The 15,079-nt window shown below is 45.4% G+C and overlaps 3 protein-coding genes across 4 annotated transcripts; 1 reads left to right on the forward strand and 2 right to left on the reverse strand.

Moving 5' to 3' along the window:
- Positions 1–880: 880 nt before the first annotated feature.
- Positions 881–6,825, reverse strand: marveld2b (MARVEL domain containing 2b). 2 transcript variants are annotated; one of them, XM_076998988.1, is made up of 7 exons: positions 6,737–6,825; positions 4,908–6,110; positions 3,344–3,376; positions 3,077–3,252; positions 2,782–2,953; positions 2,214–2,264; positions 881–1,659 (listed from the first exon to the last, which is right to left on the reverse strand). In XM_076998988.1, exons 2-7 carry the CDS (start codon positions 6,072–6,074, stop codon positions 1,540–1,542), a joined length of 1,719 nt encoding a protein of 572 aa, XP_076855103.1. In that variant the 5' UTR covers positions 6,075–6,110; positions 6,737–6,825; the 3' UTR covers positions 881–1,539. The 2 variants fall into 2 exon arrangements, with proteins under 2 accessions (XP_076855103.1, XP_076855104.1); XM_076998989.1 differs by lacking the exon at positions 6,737–6,825 and adding an exon at positions 6,500–6,690.
- A 255-nt stretch (positions 6,826–7,080) lies between these two features.
- On the reverse strand, positions 7,081–9,216 carry ak6 (adenylate kinase 6). Its single transcript, XM_076998999.1, has 5 exons — positions 8,952–9,216; positions 8,734–8,826; positions 8,581–8,639; positions 8,209–8,354; positions 7,081–7,783 (listed from the first exon to the last, which is right to left on the reverse strand). The coding sequence occupies exons 1-5, from the start codon at positions 8,986–8,988 to the stop codon at positions 7,594–7,596; spliced, it is 525 nt and encodes a 174-aa protein (XP_076855114.1). The 5' UTR covers positions 8,989–9,216; the 3' UTR covers positions 7,081–7,593.
- Positions 9,217–9,232: 16 nt separating this feature from the next.
- Positions 9,233–14,951, forward strand: rad17 (RAD17 checkpoint clamp loader component). Its single transcript, XM_076998993.1, has 17 exons — positions 9,233–9,382; positions 9,665–9,745; positions 9,890–10,147; positions 10,323–10,406; positions 10,707–10,869; positions 11,166–11,302; positions 11,378–11,430; positions 11,542–11,667; positions 11,949–12,018; positions 12,119–12,230; positions 12,395–12,583; positions 12,733–12,818; positions 12,952–13,098; positions 13,408–13,554; positions 13,671–13,791; positions 14,146–14,203; positions 14,337–14,951. Exons 2-17 carry the CDS (start codon positions 9,704–9,706, stop codon positions 14,578–14,580), a joined length of 2,037 nt encoding a protein of 678 aa, XP_076855108.1. The 5' UTR covers positions 9,233–9,382; positions 9,665–9,703; the 3' UTR covers positions 14,581–14,951.
- Positions 14,952–15,079: the final 128 nt, after the last annotated feature.

Consider the following 15,079-nt stretch of genomic DNA (forward strand, 5'->3'; position numbering starts at 1 on the left):
ACAGACTTATACAAAACGTTTCGTCTGATTCACAGAGTTGTGGATATGGAATAAATGAAAATCAGCCTGTGATTCTGTAATCTAAGCCAAACGCTGGACTCCTGTGGACTTTTTAAGCGTGTTTAACGCCTATAATAAGCCTATAATTTTATTTATAAAGGCTACCGAGAAGTGGAATGCCAAGGAAAATTGCATATAATTAATTGTGAGATTAAGGCATTTTTTACAAGCCCACAATAAAGAAATCAGAACTTAGTAACATGATTTACAACCCTTTGCTCTCTCCTTTTCCCCAAAGACTATATATAGCCCACATAAAGTGCGTGAAACCAATTACAGCCCGTAAGGCGAAACTCGCCAAGAAAACCTGGAGAACCAGTTGACGCGCGTTTGGAATTACGCATGCGCAGCATCACTACACTCTCGTCTCTAGACTCTCATTGTGCTCGTGCAGCGTCACGTATGCGGAACTCAGTCACGTGTTTCCCCAGGAGAACAACAGCTCCTCAAATAAAGTTCAAAAAATGCTGAAGGGTTTGACGGCGGTTTGCCGCCTCAAACTCGGTGACACAATAGTGTAACCCGGGGAGAACGGAAGACAGTGAGAACAAACAAACAAACAGGAAATAACGTATCCGGCTTGTCCTGCTCCACTTTCCATATTAAGTCAATTGTTTGTAACCTAACAGATCGTCTCGAAATGGACCGAGAACGATTAAGCGATACCGCTGCTCTTGTTCAGAATAAATAGCCTAAACATAATGACAATTTAAAGAAAAACATATACATCTTTGTAGCCCTCAAAGATCAATAGCCTACCAGATAAACGCTCAGTAATGAAATCATCATCAGAAGGTCCGTTATTTAAACACACACAGACTTGATGGCAACGCACGTGTTTTACTTGAATTCTGGCGACATAAAAGCGTACAAAAATGAATCCCTGGGTACATGTATATAAAAAAAATGTACAAAACTCATTTAAAATACACTGGTAAGACAATTGTAAAGGTCACATAAAGGACTCAGCAAAACAATTGCTATAATTGTCTAAATGATCTAGGCCTAAGCTACAAAAATCTTAAAAACCAACTTCACGTCATGTTACATTGATGGCTTTATCTTTATCACATCAACATAAAACACCCTTCTGAAAATTCACATTAAAATGTACAGAACTATAATTCATGTTACAGAATGAGCGTTATTAACAATTTACTAGTTTCACCTTCAAACAGAAAACACTTTTATTTTCCCTCATAAAGGATTGGTTTCTGGAGGTAAGCTTTATGGAGGATTGGTGGAAGGGAAGAGAGGTTACAAAACCTTTAATGGCAACATCTCATGCTTTTAATAAGCAAAGTCTAAATGTTCTATGGCTCAAAAGTGATTTTGTATTAGAAATGAAAATGCCAACATTACACCCAGAGCTGAGCGATAATACAAACATCACGGTGGAGCACTAGGCAGGCGGTATAGGTGACTAATTAGAGGCCACGGTCACTGGGAGCTGACTGACTTTGAGCTATGGCAGCCATCTTAACTGTATCCATCATTCCAGTCCATCACTTTGTCATACTCCTGAATCTTCTGCTTAATGTGAGAGAGCTTGTTTTTTAAATATTCACATCTTTCCTTCTTCTCCAAGTAAGCAGGGTCCTAGTAATGGACACACACACACACACACACACACACACACACACACACAGAGATTTAAATGATCCTTGAACTTCCTTCTCACTTGTTCTACAGGGTTGATTTTCAAGCACAAATTACAATTAAAGCTAGCTTGTGAAATTTAACCCATAAATAGCCATAATGTGTATGTGGAAACAAAATCCATAACACTGAGTCATCAAACTCACATGAATACTATGACACATGAGTATTGTGATTCTTACAGACTGCAAATGGTTGAGGCAATGAATACTACAGATAAGTCCAACAAATTACTGCATAAATGTGTCAATGACTGGATTTCATAGGCTTCAGAGTGGTGGAGTCACAGGTCTGGGATCAAAGTTAACATTAGCTTATGCCAAGTTAGCCTGCTCCATTTTGCACATTACTGGTCATTTACACTTATTTCCCCTCAGATGGGTTTGGGGGGGGGGGGGGGGGGGGTGATCTTATTGGCTGCACTAACCGTTAACGGCCAATTGGCCAACTTGGGACAATAAAACAACCAATCGGGTAACAAAAACATCACTTACAGACTTTTTTCTCTTGTATTCCTGCACGAGGGTATTGATCCGCTCTTGTTCCTGAAAAAAAGAAACAAAACAAAAATATGAACGTCATCGTAATCTACCTAACTCAGTTATCCGATCACCTCAAGATGACGCCTGACCTAACTAACCTGAAAGTTCCCAAGCTAAAAATACTTTAGATTTAGTTTCTGAAAACAGTGGCCCATATTTAGTGACGACCCGGTACAATATTCTTTTGCATCCTAAAAAAATATGATAAGAACACAGCTCACACCAGGTCCTAGATCAGTGTTCGTTTGTTCAGATAACTGATAAATAAGGGCCAGTGTCACAAAGCACAAAGTTGTGTCACAAAGTTGTGTCCATGAGAGTAAGAAGGAAAGAATGAAAAAGAGAGAACTGTGATATAACAACCTCTTATATATGCTTCTCCACATGATTTGAACCGAAAATACACTACACGAACTCAGTCATACTATTAAAGTGCTGGTTTGTAATTAAAGAACATTTAAAAGTTTAAAGTTCAGAAAAATCCTAATTAAGCGTCTGATCTGGGGTCAGCTGACTCTACCATCTGACTGGACGGTCGAGGTGGCAGGTTATTTATCATGTTGTCCATCTCCTCGAACTTCTTGGCCAGCACTTCCACCTCCGCGTGCAGCTCCTTGTATTCTGCATACTGGTCGTTAAACACAGCCTTGTACTGGTCTCTCTCCTCGTCGGTGTGGATGGTGGGATACTTCCTGCAGGGGCAGCGGGCACACAGAAACTCATCAATATCGGCCCCAAACATTTGTTATACACCCCCAAAATAAAGTACTTGACTTGTTCAATCGTCTGATGACACGGGAAGTGCCTGAACTCACGCTACGTAATCTGCGATGATGACGGGCTTGGGGATGTGTCCGGCTGGGATGTGGCCCCTCAGGTACTCTGGCTCCATTATATGGGGCGGCGCCATCAGTCCGCTGTCCGTGGACTCTGGGATTGCGCCCAATGGGGGTTTGTAGATAGGGCCTGAGGTAGTAGACTCTGCACCAAGCTTGGAATGGGGGTGGAGCATAAATCAGAAAAGGGGTGGGGCTAAAGGATATTGGGATTTCAAGGGACTTTTAGGTCGAGCAAATATTTACCATCGTGAGCGGAACCGAAGCAACTGTCTTCATCTAAACAGAACAAATAGACAATAATTACTGAAAAATCTGAAAAAATGTGAGCGGTCACTGCCATATTACTACACAAATACACAAAATTTCAAGAACCAGCTGTGTAAAAGTACTGTATGTGCAGGGGTGGAAAGTAACTAATTACATTTACTCACATCACTGTAATTGAGTACTTTTTATGAGTAATTTGTAATTTTCTGAGTAGTTTTTGAAATATGTAATTTTTACTTTCACTTGAGTACATTTTGACCCAAGTAGTTTTACTTCACTACATTTGAACGCCCTCACATTACTGAGTAAAAAAATATTGATGGTGAAAAATTAAATGCCGGCAGAAATTTAAACTTCCCAGAGTCCCAGAACTGAAGGCCAATTGCGTGGCCTTGCCTTGCGCGCGCCCTTTCCATTGTCTCATAATCAGGTCGTAATCTGGTGCTCTTTTTTTCCAAAAGGATGAGATTGTTCTATCTTTAAATCTTCTATTTATCAGGTTCTGTGGGATCCTGTGGACATTTTATTGTGAAAAGTGGAATCCTGTGGGCACTGTATTTTGAATAGTTGGATCCTGTGAGCACTTACTTTTAAATTGTGGGATCCTATGAGCATTTTTTTATTTTTGATGTGGGATCCTGTGGGCATTTTATTGTGAGAAGTGGAATCCTGTTGCATTTTAGTTTGATTTGTGGCATCTTGTGGGCACTTAATTTTGTGTGCATTTTGTTTTTTGAATAATTTGTAATTTAAATTTCTTTATTCTTATCATAGTGTTGTCCGTTGGACAATAGGACTGAAAATTGTTTGCACTTTATGGTACAGGTTGTGATTGTCCTTGTGCTGTGAGGAAGTATGTTCCTGAGCCCAGGTGATGTTTTTGCAAGTGTGGATGTGCACTTAAATACGCTTTGAAATCGATTAAAACAACTTGTGCTGAATTTGGTTCATGATTCATCCATGCATTAAATAACTGAACGTAACTAAGTAACTTTTACTCAAATTACATTTTAAATGAAATAATTTTGTACTTTTACTCTGAGTAGATTTTAGGCAAAGTAATGATACTTTTACTCAATTACAATTTTTCAGTACTCTTTCCACCTCTGTGTATGTGTATATTGATGGACAGAGATAAAAAAAGAAAAAATTTGCACAGCTAATCCCCGAAATATCCTGTTTCTCAGAAAAGTTTGCAGATTAAGACTATGATGGCTCTGGTGGATAATACATGCTATGATCTTCCTATAGTGGGAGATGTTTTGGCTTGAGTGGTTCCCCCTCCCACACTTTGGGATCTATCGCCCTGCAGTTTCATGGCTCTCTGACTTAATCCCCTGACTCAAATCAACCTATGCATGTTTAAGAAACATCTTAAACAGTATTTCGTTTTTGGGGTGGTGATTCACATCTTGCCAGAACCTTACACCCATGTGTAGAAGAAGACCACGGATCAGTTATGCAACGATATGTAAACTGCATGTTTTTGGTTTTGGTAACCTGATAACCGATATATCGATATATCATCACATCCCCTCACCTCCTGCTCCAGCGCCTGCCTGCGCATACGTGCTGCCTCGTGCCTCCACAGTTTGAGGCAAACGCCGATGCTGATCAGGTATAGCAGCGTGTTGAGGAAGAGGAAGATGATGGCGGCGGTCTGGCCAGCCTCTGTGCGGCAGAAGACGGCGTTGGGCCCCTGGTTGAACTGTGGGTAGTAGCAGAGGCCACCGCGCAGCGTGTCGCGTACGTACACGGTGGCCGCCGCCATGTACAGAACGGCCAGCAGGACGTTGAATCCGCACTCGGTCAAGGGCCACCAGCCCGAGTCCAGGAGGATGGTGCGGTAATACATGGTCATTCCCAGCACCAGCAGGATGACGGTGGCGACCCACGCCAGGCCGGCCACCACCAGGATGAAGGGCGTACGTGGCCCGTTGTAGTTGGCGCCGTAGCCCCCGTAGCCGCCGTACATCCCACCCATGGAGCCGCCGAACGTGGTCTGTTGCGAGTAGCCGAACAGGTTGTACCACTCGTTGTCCTTGTGCACGTAGGCGCACACGCAGGCGAACACCGCGGCGCCCAGCAGCAGCTCGGCACAGCCCAGGATCCGCAGGAGTCCGGCCCACGACTTCATGTAGTCGTAGCGCTGGTGGTACTCCTCCACCCGCTCGCTGTACGTCATGGCCGTGCGCCCCGACAAGCCCGACGCCGACTCCGCCGGCTCGCCCAGGAGGGCGGCGTGCTCCTTCCGAGACGCGTAGCTGCCCCCCGAACCGCCGTACGGGTCGGTGTAGCAGCTGGGGGCCCCGGGCGAGGGAGCCCGGGACTGCGGAGGAGAGCAGCGCACGCCCGACGTGGTGGAGTTGAAGGTGTCGGGCGGCGGGAGGGAGTTGGGCTTGCTGCTCCGAAAGCTGCCGCCCCGGAAGAAGTTCTTCACCGAGTCGGGGATGAAGCGACGCACGGGTTTTATGTCCATGGCGTCATCGGGCTGGTCCTCCACATCGCTGGGGTCAAACTCGGGCCCCACCGGGGGGTTGTCCGGGAGGGGAGGAGGCGGGAAGGGCTCGTCGCTGAGGACAGACATGGCCCCTTCGCTATATGGGACGTACTGGTCCCGAGCCAGGGAGCCGACTGGTACCTCATCATAGAGTGGGTGCGCTCTGATCCGATCGAAATATCCTGCTGATCCGTTTCCTGCTGACATGGGTTTTGGTCTTAGTGCTTGATGCCTAAATGAAGACTGAATGGACAATACAAATGATTCAGTGAGATAAGGAAGTTTATCTGTGCTTCGCTGTAATTGGTATAGCCTATGGGCTACCTGGCTTGAGGGAATATAAACTTATTAAACAAAATTAAATAACCGCATTTTTTATAGGCCTGCAAGAGCGATGAATCTGAATCTGATGAATCTAATCAATAATCACAAACCACAACATTTTAACAACTTATTGTTGTAACTAATACTGGCCTATATTCAAAGGCTAAAACGTGATTTAGTACAACCCAAACGTGTTCGAGACGTGTTAAACACTTTGGGTTACGTGCTCGAGTTTCAGCGACTAGTCGCTACCGGTCGAGATTGCCACAGGACGTTGTCGCCTTATACTAAATTTTATATCGACGTACCAGCAATTATATAAACAGATCAACCAACGTTTTGCCGTTTCCTGGCAAACGCGAAACCTCAAACGCATCGCGAAGTTAACACCCGAGCGAGGTAGTTCAAAGTCTAACGAAAAAGACGGACTAATCGGAACATTTTAAAAACTGTTTAACAGTAGCAACGTAAATACTATTTAACCAAGCTTTCTTCTGTGCCGAGTGCTCACGCCTAACAGTGTTTATTTTAAACATATTGCTTACCTGTTGTGAGTAAACACACCTGTCCCGGCCGCTTGGTTCGCAGGTGAAGGGCTTGATCACGTGACCTACCTCGCCCTAATGCGTTTCGGTTATTCAGACGGAAAAAACCCACAAACGTCCAGAAACCCGCCCAACTTGTCCACGACACACACTAATGTTACCAGGCGGAATGTGGGGGGCTATTCAATTTCTTCTTTAGCCACCTAGCTTGTTCATTTGAAACGTATAATTTCCATCAAAGCACACCACACAGGTTTTCAGAAAGTGAAATACCCAAAAAAGCACTTTACTGTTTAAGTACACACCTTTATATGTAGGTATTTTTAATGACAACAAAATTTGTTCCTTACAAAGGTAATATATATATATATATACACATTTGTATGAAACAGGCTCAAACAATTATCATCTCATTCACTGTCATAGTACCCACATTATGTTCTTATTAACCAATTTTCAAAATGAAATGTAAATTGGACAAATTTTCCAAAAACAAGATAAAACGAACATGGTTGCACTTCAAACTGCAAAGGATGTAACAAGAAATATGCAACATTTTGGTTAAAGCAGTTTTTGTGAATGAAGGAAAACACACATGCAAAAGGCTATTGACCAGTTCAAAATAGCCATTTTCTCCATACATAAGATTGGCTCATGTAATGGCAAACTGACCTCACATGTCTGTGTTCCCTGGTCTTGCCCACCTGCTTCAACTTGATCATTATTAGCTGAATTACGTTTGCATGAGCTGCATGTCTCAAGAAGGTTAGCGTAATAATTCTGTCACCTTATCAAGGTGTATGTATGTGATGCAGTAGGTATACAGTGTCCTTCAGGGTCTTCTGCAGAGATCACTCTCAGTTATTGTCCTTCATCCACTGCTCCACCCACTGCATGATCTGCTCCAGGTTCCTCTCCATGTCTTCAGGGTCGTTGCTGGGAAGCTGGTGCACAATCTCCCCCTTGTATGCCTCCATGGCCTCTTCGTAGATGGTCTGGAAGATCTCACACTGGACGTTGTCCTGTAGCTTCTTGCCAGTGTAACCCCTACACAAGACAGACCGGGGGAGTGGAGGGTTTGTGTCTACACATCATCTCAGAAGAACAGTGCTCATCTAGAATTAGGTCCCCATGTTTTCACCATGTTTATCATAATGTAAAAAACACAAGACAACCAACATTGTCCTAGTCCAGCGCCTATTACATTAGAAAGTCTGATCAATTCAATAATACAGTTTACAGTTTGAGTGGTGTTCTGTATCAGCTTTGGCTATTGTGGTAACATAACATAATTGTTTTGGGTATCACAAGGAATTAGTCAAGGATAATTTATTCACACATTGTAATTCAAACCCAGACAATGTTTTTAAGTCAAAGTTCTCTGGGAAAAAAAAAATCATGTACAGTTTTCATTCTTCATACTCCAAGTGTTGGTTAAGTTAAGTTCATTTTTATGCCACTGTCTTACTAACCTGTTTTCAAGTCGGTTATAAAGGTTAGTGTTGTCCGTGCGAAGGACAAACACTATGTGAAACCAGCGCTCTGGGAAAAAGTCACACCCGTGGTAGTCCACAATAACGCCACCATCTGTCATTTTGTCCTCTAGCTCATCCACAACCTGAAGGCACAAAAATGTTACAGTATCCACAATCTGTCAGGACCCGTGACCATTACCACTCTATCATCTTCCTCTTGATATTACATTGTTATTATTACTACTTGTATTATATTGTTGTTGAAAATTGTTAAAACAAACTAGTAATAAACACTATGTATTCAGGCAAACAACCTGAAATAATGCTTTTGTTATATTTTGATTTAATTTCCCCTTGACAAAGACTCACCCTGTCTTCATCCAGAATGGGACACTGGTACTCTTCATCGTATCCATCAAACAGCTCACCTGAGATTACAAACATGTGAAACCACAGGATGACCACACCTGTTGGTCCAGGTGCGAACTAAATCAGGCGCTGTTGCCATGACGACCAGCTCACCTTCTCGCGCCAGTTCTCCCACGTTGACGTAGGTGAGCCCGGTCCTCTCGGCCAGTTCTTTACCAAGCGTGGTCTTCCCCACCCCCGGGGTTCCTTTAAAAAACAAACTCTGGTTTAAGTTTACGAGTGGGCTGACACTGTACATCAATAAAAGTCACATAACATAAAGTAAACATCAATAAAAGTCACATAAAGCCGCAGGACTCTCAACAGCTCACCTGTGAGGAGGATGTTCGGTCTCTTCATTATTCTCATTGCAAGAACCGAGCTGGTTTTTATCTTTTCTCTTTTAGCCGTTAGTTAGCTGTCAGACCCGAATATAAGTGACTGGACGAACAGCAACGCTTGGACAGTTCGGGCTTCCGATCGACGAAACCAGTCGTATGGCCCGCACGGTGTTTACCACGCCGCTCAGAGACGCTCCACGACAGACACGTGCCCGTCGGCGCGTGCGGGCGCGCGTGCGGAGGGCGCGGTGACGTCCTCGTCGCGCGCGGGGACGTCATCGGCGCGCGCCGGGCCGAGAGGCGGGACCGTTCTGACTTTAAAGGGATACCGAGGCAACAGAAACACCGCCTGTCATATCCAAGAGGAGTTGAGTCTAGTTAACGTTCACTTTCTGACAAACCTGTCTGTAGACGTTATTACGGTGAGTTTGTGGCGTATCGTGAAATGTAAAAAAAAAGACCACGTAAAAGCTGACTCAGCTTTTTTAGTTAACGTTAACTTCTCCGAGCTAGCTTAGCATAGCTCACCGTCACTAGTGTTTACCTCCACATAAGCACCTAACAGAACTGATACTAACATACAGTGTTGGTGTATAAAACACGCAGTTGATCGTGATGTCCTGTAGATAATAGTCGTGCACGTATCTGTATGAGCGTCTTCAGATGATGTGTGCTCCATCATGAGACGTGTTTTCATTTTCTAGCACTGGGTAGTCTATCTGTGTGGATGGGAAGAGCTGATAATGTCACAGCTTTCTCTAGGAGGAACAGCGTCCTCCGGTAAAGTAAGTTTCACATCTTCACTCATGGGCAGCAACTTTGGATAAACACGCTTCACACACCATTCTTGAGTGGTTTTCAAAACACTGCACCGATATTACCCTGCCAGATAACTTCTCTCCTGTTATCTCTCTCTCTCTCTGGTTTAGTTAAACAGCTGGGTTGAACCGTCCTTTGGTGATCTTCTGGGAAGCTCTGGACTGAACAGCCTCTCCTTGACTAAAGGGCCCCTTTCAGGAGGAGCCAAGTCCAAGACTCGGTCCACTGCTGCGGACGTCGGTGGGAAGAAGGCCAGGAAGAGAAGAGGAGAGCCCCAGGGCTCCAGACCTCTGTCCCTCCCCAGGAGGCCAGACTCACAGGAGCCCCAAGATGAACCCTGGGTGGATGTGTACGCCCCTCAATCACAAGTATGGATGACGATTCTCCATGACCTGAAAAAACACACACAATGCACTAATTACTTTAAACACATGAATGTCTTAGTTGTATTAGTAATTATTATTACTGGGTGCTAATGTTTCACTGAATGTGATCTGGAGTAATTGAACCCATCCAACGATGTCCCTCTTATCTCTGATTTAGGCTGAGCTGGCGGTACACAAAAAGAAAGTTGAGGAAGTTGAGAACTGGTTGAGGGCTCATTTGGACTTGAATAGTGCGAACAAGGTGTGTATAACGCTAACAAACAGAGATTTGTTTCTTCTGTGAATAAATACGTTTTGCTGCCGGAATCTCTATCTTCTGGAGCATGACCTTTTGTTGAGAAGATTATTTCTGTCCCACATCTAACACACGTGGTTCAGCTAGTTTCTGATTAAAAGACTTTGAAGACATTGAAATGTGCCTTATTTCTGGCTTGTAGCTGCACTTTGCAAGATAGTAGATCACCAGAATGGAAGTGCAGATAGCTTTACACTTTCTTGTTTTAGCATTTCTGTTAAACGAGTTGCTGGAATGTCGCCACAGGGTGGTGCTGTTCTTTTGTTGACTGGTCCATCTGGCTGTGGGAAGACGGCTACAGTTCAAGTGCTGGCCAGAGATTTGGGTTGCCAGATCCAGGAGTGGTCCAACCCTGTCACCACCTCTGAATACAGAACGGATGACTCCTTCAGACAGACTTTCGATCCAGGTGCCCTGAATCTAGTTCCATTGGCACTCCAGTGTTACTCACTCTGCCGAGCACCTTGTGTTTATTTGTTAAATTGTTTGTGCATTTATTATCTATTCAGTTTGCTTAAACATCTGTTCATTAAATGTCAGTTCTGTCTTGGATTTAAAATTACAATTACATGTCACAAATTCCGTCTGGTGTAGTTGTTCATGCTGTTTGCTCCCGTAAATTTTAAAGTTTCAAATAGAGTTGTTTTGGTTTCCCATACGCCACCAGAGTATGTGGTCACAGATGGTTGCTTTCCTCTTTCCCAGACTCCAGGTTTAACGGTTTCCAGTGGAGCTCTCAGACAGGGGCTTTCCAGGAGTTCCTGCTCAGAGCGAACAAATACAAGCGTCTCCAGATGACCGGAGAGAGCTGCGCTCAGGACAGGAAGCTCATCCTTGTGGAGGTGCGGTACATGAGCTATCTGTGATTTAACACACCCGATAGCGGAGCAACGTCTCATCTTCGTGTGTCTCCACAGGATTTGCCGAACCAGTTCTACAGGCAGCCGGGGAGCCTGCACGACGCTCTGAGGTACGGGCGATGTGAGGAGTGACCGCGCTCTTCCCCGTGAGCCGCACGTAAGGGAGCGGTGGGTGTCGGAGCCTCGACGCTCAGCACTCTGGTTCTTCTCCCCCCTTGCAGGCGCTTCGTGAGGACGGGCAGGCGGCCGCTGGTCTTCGTGGTGTCCGACAGTCTGAGTGGAGACGGCGGTTCCAGACTCCTCTTCCCAAAGGAGGTGCAGGAGGAGCTGGGCGTCCATACCATCAGGTTAACGTTTCGCTATGTTGAGAGGCAGAGAGAAGAACCCGAGGAGACACCTCTCGGGTTCCACACCTCACCCGCTCGTTGTAAAACGACTGTTTCACTTTCACACGTACCTCGAATCAGCCAGCTGGCATTTCAAGTAATTTTTCAATGAGTGTGATTGATGTTCCATGAGATGACGGTAGGAGGAGCTAGTAAACCCTACGCATATTAAAAAGCTCATTTGCATACTGATTTTTACTGGTTTGCTTTATGGTTCACCTCATCACCATCTCCCTCTTCAGTTTTAACCCCGTAGCTCCCACCAGCATGATGAAGGTGCTGACTCGTATTGCTAGCACTGAAGCTAGCAAGGTAATGGCTAATGAGCACCACACCACAGAACGGTTCGCTTAATGGTGTCCCGTCTGCTTTGTGCGTGACGACACATTGTGTGTGTGTGTGTGTTTTTCAGAGTGCGGGTAGAGTCTCCGCCCCTGAGAAGGCGGTGCTGGAGCAGCTGTGTGCCGGAAGCTCGGGAGACATTCGCAGTGCCATCAACAGCTTGCAGTTCTCTTCGTTCAGCGGTGCGTACGTGCTCTCTCCCGGGCCACGCCGCAGTCCGTCCCAGTCTCTGATTGGCTAGGAGCTTAATGAATATGAATGAGGGCTCACCAGGGCGCGCTGACTATACAATAATTACAGAGTCGGTGGCTTCTGTGGTAATGCAGGTTCTGGGATTCATTTGCAGACAGATCTCTGGAAAGGGGTCCATGGGTTTCAAAAAAGGGCAAGTCGGCCGCAAGAGGCCCAGCCAGGACCAGGGGGGGAAGTCGCTTGGGGAAACCCACAGACGCCCTAGACGACAGCCCCGCTATCGGAGGAAAAGACGCCTCACTCTTCCTCTTCAGAGCCCTGGGGAAGATCCTGTACTGCAAACGTCAGTCACACTTGTGTGTCTTTTAACGTCCGTCTTTTTTTACGAAGAAGGAGCAGCTACGTGGTTTTAAGCTGCCAGAGCTGCTGTAGTCTTATTGACTTTGGCCATATTGCTGCAACAGCTTCAAGTGATGAAGGTTGTGGTTTTAGGTGAAGGCCACGAGGGTTGTGTAGTTCCGGGGTTACCGCCGCACCTTTCATCGCATCAGAGAGACAGACTGCTTGTTGACCCAGAGGTACACACACACACACACACACACACACACACACACACACACACACACACACACACACACACACACACACACACACACACACACACACACTTCTCCCCCTGATGCTCCTGACCCCATCTCTCTGCTTCCTCAGCTCGTTATAGAACGCTCTCACATGTCGGGGGAGTTCTTCAACCTCTACCTGCACCAGAACTACCCGGACTTCTTCACAAACGTGGAGGACCTGGCCCGGGCCAGCGAGTACCTCTCGGACGCCGACTTCCTGACCGCCGAGTGGAGTGTGAGGGTTTCTAGAAGTTATACAACCGAGATCCACTCTGGTTACACATGAGCTCTGATGCACACATCAGGACTCCATATGATGTCCTAGTGAGCTTAATTATACTGTTTAATTTGGTCATTGATAACTGACATGTTGAACACGGACATCCTTAGTGTGCCTGACTAGAAGCATATTGGTGGATTTCTTAGTGCCTTAGACCAGTGATGTTCAGGTTTAGTCTTGTGTGCTAGAAGACTGGTGCTGCTTATTATTAAACCCCTTTGACGAGGTTGAAGAACCATTGTCATGTTACTGTTCTCCTTCTAGTCCAGGTCCACCATGGCGGAGTATGGATCATCGGTGGCCACTAGGGGGCTCATTCACTCTAATTCAGCTCGTGCACATGCCACCAGCCAATCGCTCGTCGGCTTCAAGCCCCTTCACAAACCCCATTGGCTGCATATCAACAAGACGGTAAAGAAGGAATCGTTCCGGACTTTAAGGCCTACTGATTAATTCGTTAATTAAAGGGATGCGTAAGATTGGATGTTTTATGGTCTCTGACATGTTTGGTTTTGTTTGGCCTACAGTACCGCGAGAACTACCTGGCAGCTCAGTCCCTGTTCATCAGCTTCTGCTTGACACCCGTCAGCCTCATGACGGAGCTAGTGCCCTACCTCGCCCAGCTGAGCAACCCCATGAGGAATCAAGGTCCCACACACACACACACACACAGTCAGTAAATTCTACACTGCAGGCTGTGCTGATATAATCCCACATTTTCCACCTACTATTTCGATGAAAAGAACATTAGTTTGTAATCTTGAAATGATATTCAAACCTTGTATTGCTGCAGTCGCTTTGTGACATTGCGCAGTATAATGTGCCAATGTTCTCCTGAGCTATGCAAAGAAGAAGGGATAGGTTAGCCGTCACTCTCAACGGGGTTGGTTCGAAGGATCTGGAAGCGCATTGAAAGCGACAGCACTGCTCACAAGTGGAGACGCCTGTGGAAAACTGTGTTTGACATCGCATCTAGTGTGAAATTGTTTCCTGTGCTTACAGCTCAGATAACCTTCATTCAAGACGTGGGCCACCTTTCTCTCAGGAGATTCCCTGGCAGGTATGTCCCAAGTCCAAAGACCAAACGGAGAAACGTTCACCAAAGTGTGAAGGAGTTCCAATACTGCACTGTGTGAGTGTGCACTCGCACGGTGGATAATAACCCGAGACGAACCTCATTTGAACTCTTTCAGGTTAAAACTCGAAGCACTCAGCGACAAAGAACCTGGCGGCCTGGACGTGGATGACGAAGACGCAGGAGTCCAAACGGCCGCCCAGGGAAGCAGCACTTTGTTAGGGGATGCCATAGCGGCCTCCTCCCCGTCCAGCAGCCAGGACCCAGGGGTTGATTTCCCTGGCAGCCAACCACAGCCAACCACCGCAAACACCTTATTGGACGAGGAGGACCTTTTAATTGAGGAGTATGACAGTGACTGACCAATCACAAGCTGTGATTTCCTAGTCGTAATTCACCATCGCTGCCTTGAGGCTCAAAAGCTTCCTCCATGTTTCTAAAGCACTGGGTTTATGTCGTCTTTTTTAAATAATGTGAATTAAGTAGGACGTTTGTAATATTTATTTTTCAGTCCAAACAAAAGTTGTTACATTTGTCCTGCGTCTCTTTGTGTAATAGTGGACCTATTATACTTCATCATGAGGACATAAGTGATTGTTACGTGGGGTCCATTAAATGGGTGTTTGCTCAGAACCATTTCGTGTTCACTGTAGTAGTTCTGACGTGTTGATTTGTTTATTTGCCACATCTTGGCAGCAGCACCACTTTACAACAATAAACAATTGTTTTGCGATTTTCATGCCCTTTTATTTACTTCGCTCGTATTGTGACAGAGAGCAAACTATTCCGATTGTTATTCCGATAACTATTCCGATTCCGATATGCTTTGGAGAGCAGGGGAATGAAAGTGAGCAGGAGTAA

The sequence above is a fragment of the Brachyhypopomus gauderio genome, chromosome 3 (genome assembly GCF_052324685.1).
Source record: "Brachyhypopomus gauderio isolate BG-103 chromosome 3, BGAUD_0.2, whole genome shotgun sequence".
Taxonomy (NCBI): domain Eukaryota; kingdom Metazoa; phylum Chordata; class Actinopteri; order Gymnotiformes; family Hypopomidae; genus Brachyhypopomus; species Brachyhypopomus gauderio.

What these genes read in the sequence shown, in the direction of transcription:
- marveld2b (XM_076998988.1), bottom strand. Translation starts at nt 6,074, where the DNA reads ATGTCAGCAGGAAACGGATCAGCAGGATATTTCGATCGGATCAGAGCG. An exon ending in CTTCGGTTCCGCTCACGATG is followed by an intron (nt 3,253 to 3,343) that starts GTAAATATTTGC and finishes CCCCATTCCAAG; the next exon opens with CTTGGTGCAGAGTCTACTAC. An exon ending in CTCGACCGTCCAGTCAGATG is followed by an intron (nt 2,265 to 2,781) that starts GTAGAGTCAGCT and finishes TCTTTTTTTCAG; the next exon opens with GAACAAGAGCGGATCAATAC.
- ak6 (XM_076998999.1), bottom strand. Translation starts at nt 8,988, where the DNA reads ATGAGAATAATGAAGAGACCGAACATCCTCCTCACAG. An exon ending in ACCGAACATCCTCCTCACAG is followed by an intron (nt 8,827 to 8,951) that starts GTGAGCTGTTGA and finishes TGTTTTTTAAAG; the next exon opens with GAACCCCGGGGGTGGGGAAG. An exon ending in TATAACCGACTTGAAAACAG is followed by an intron (nt 7,784 to 8,208) that starts GTTAGTAAGACA and finishes TGTCTTGTGTAG; the next exon opens with GGGTTACACTGGCAAGAAGC.
- rad17 (XM_076998993.1), top strand. Translation starts at nt 9,704, where the DNA reads ATGTCACAGCTTTCTCTAGGAGGAACAGCGTCCTCCGGTAAA. An exon ending in ACTTGAATAGTGCGAACAAG is followed by an intron (nt 10,407 to 10,706) that starts GTGTGTATAACG and finishes ATGTCGCCACAG; the next exon opens with GGTGGTGCTGTTCTTTTGTT. An exon ending in CAGACAGACTTTCGATCCAG is followed by an intron (nt 10,870 to 11,165) that starts GTGCCCTGAATC and finishes CCTCTTTCCCAG; the next exon opens with ACTCCAGGTTTAACGGTTTC.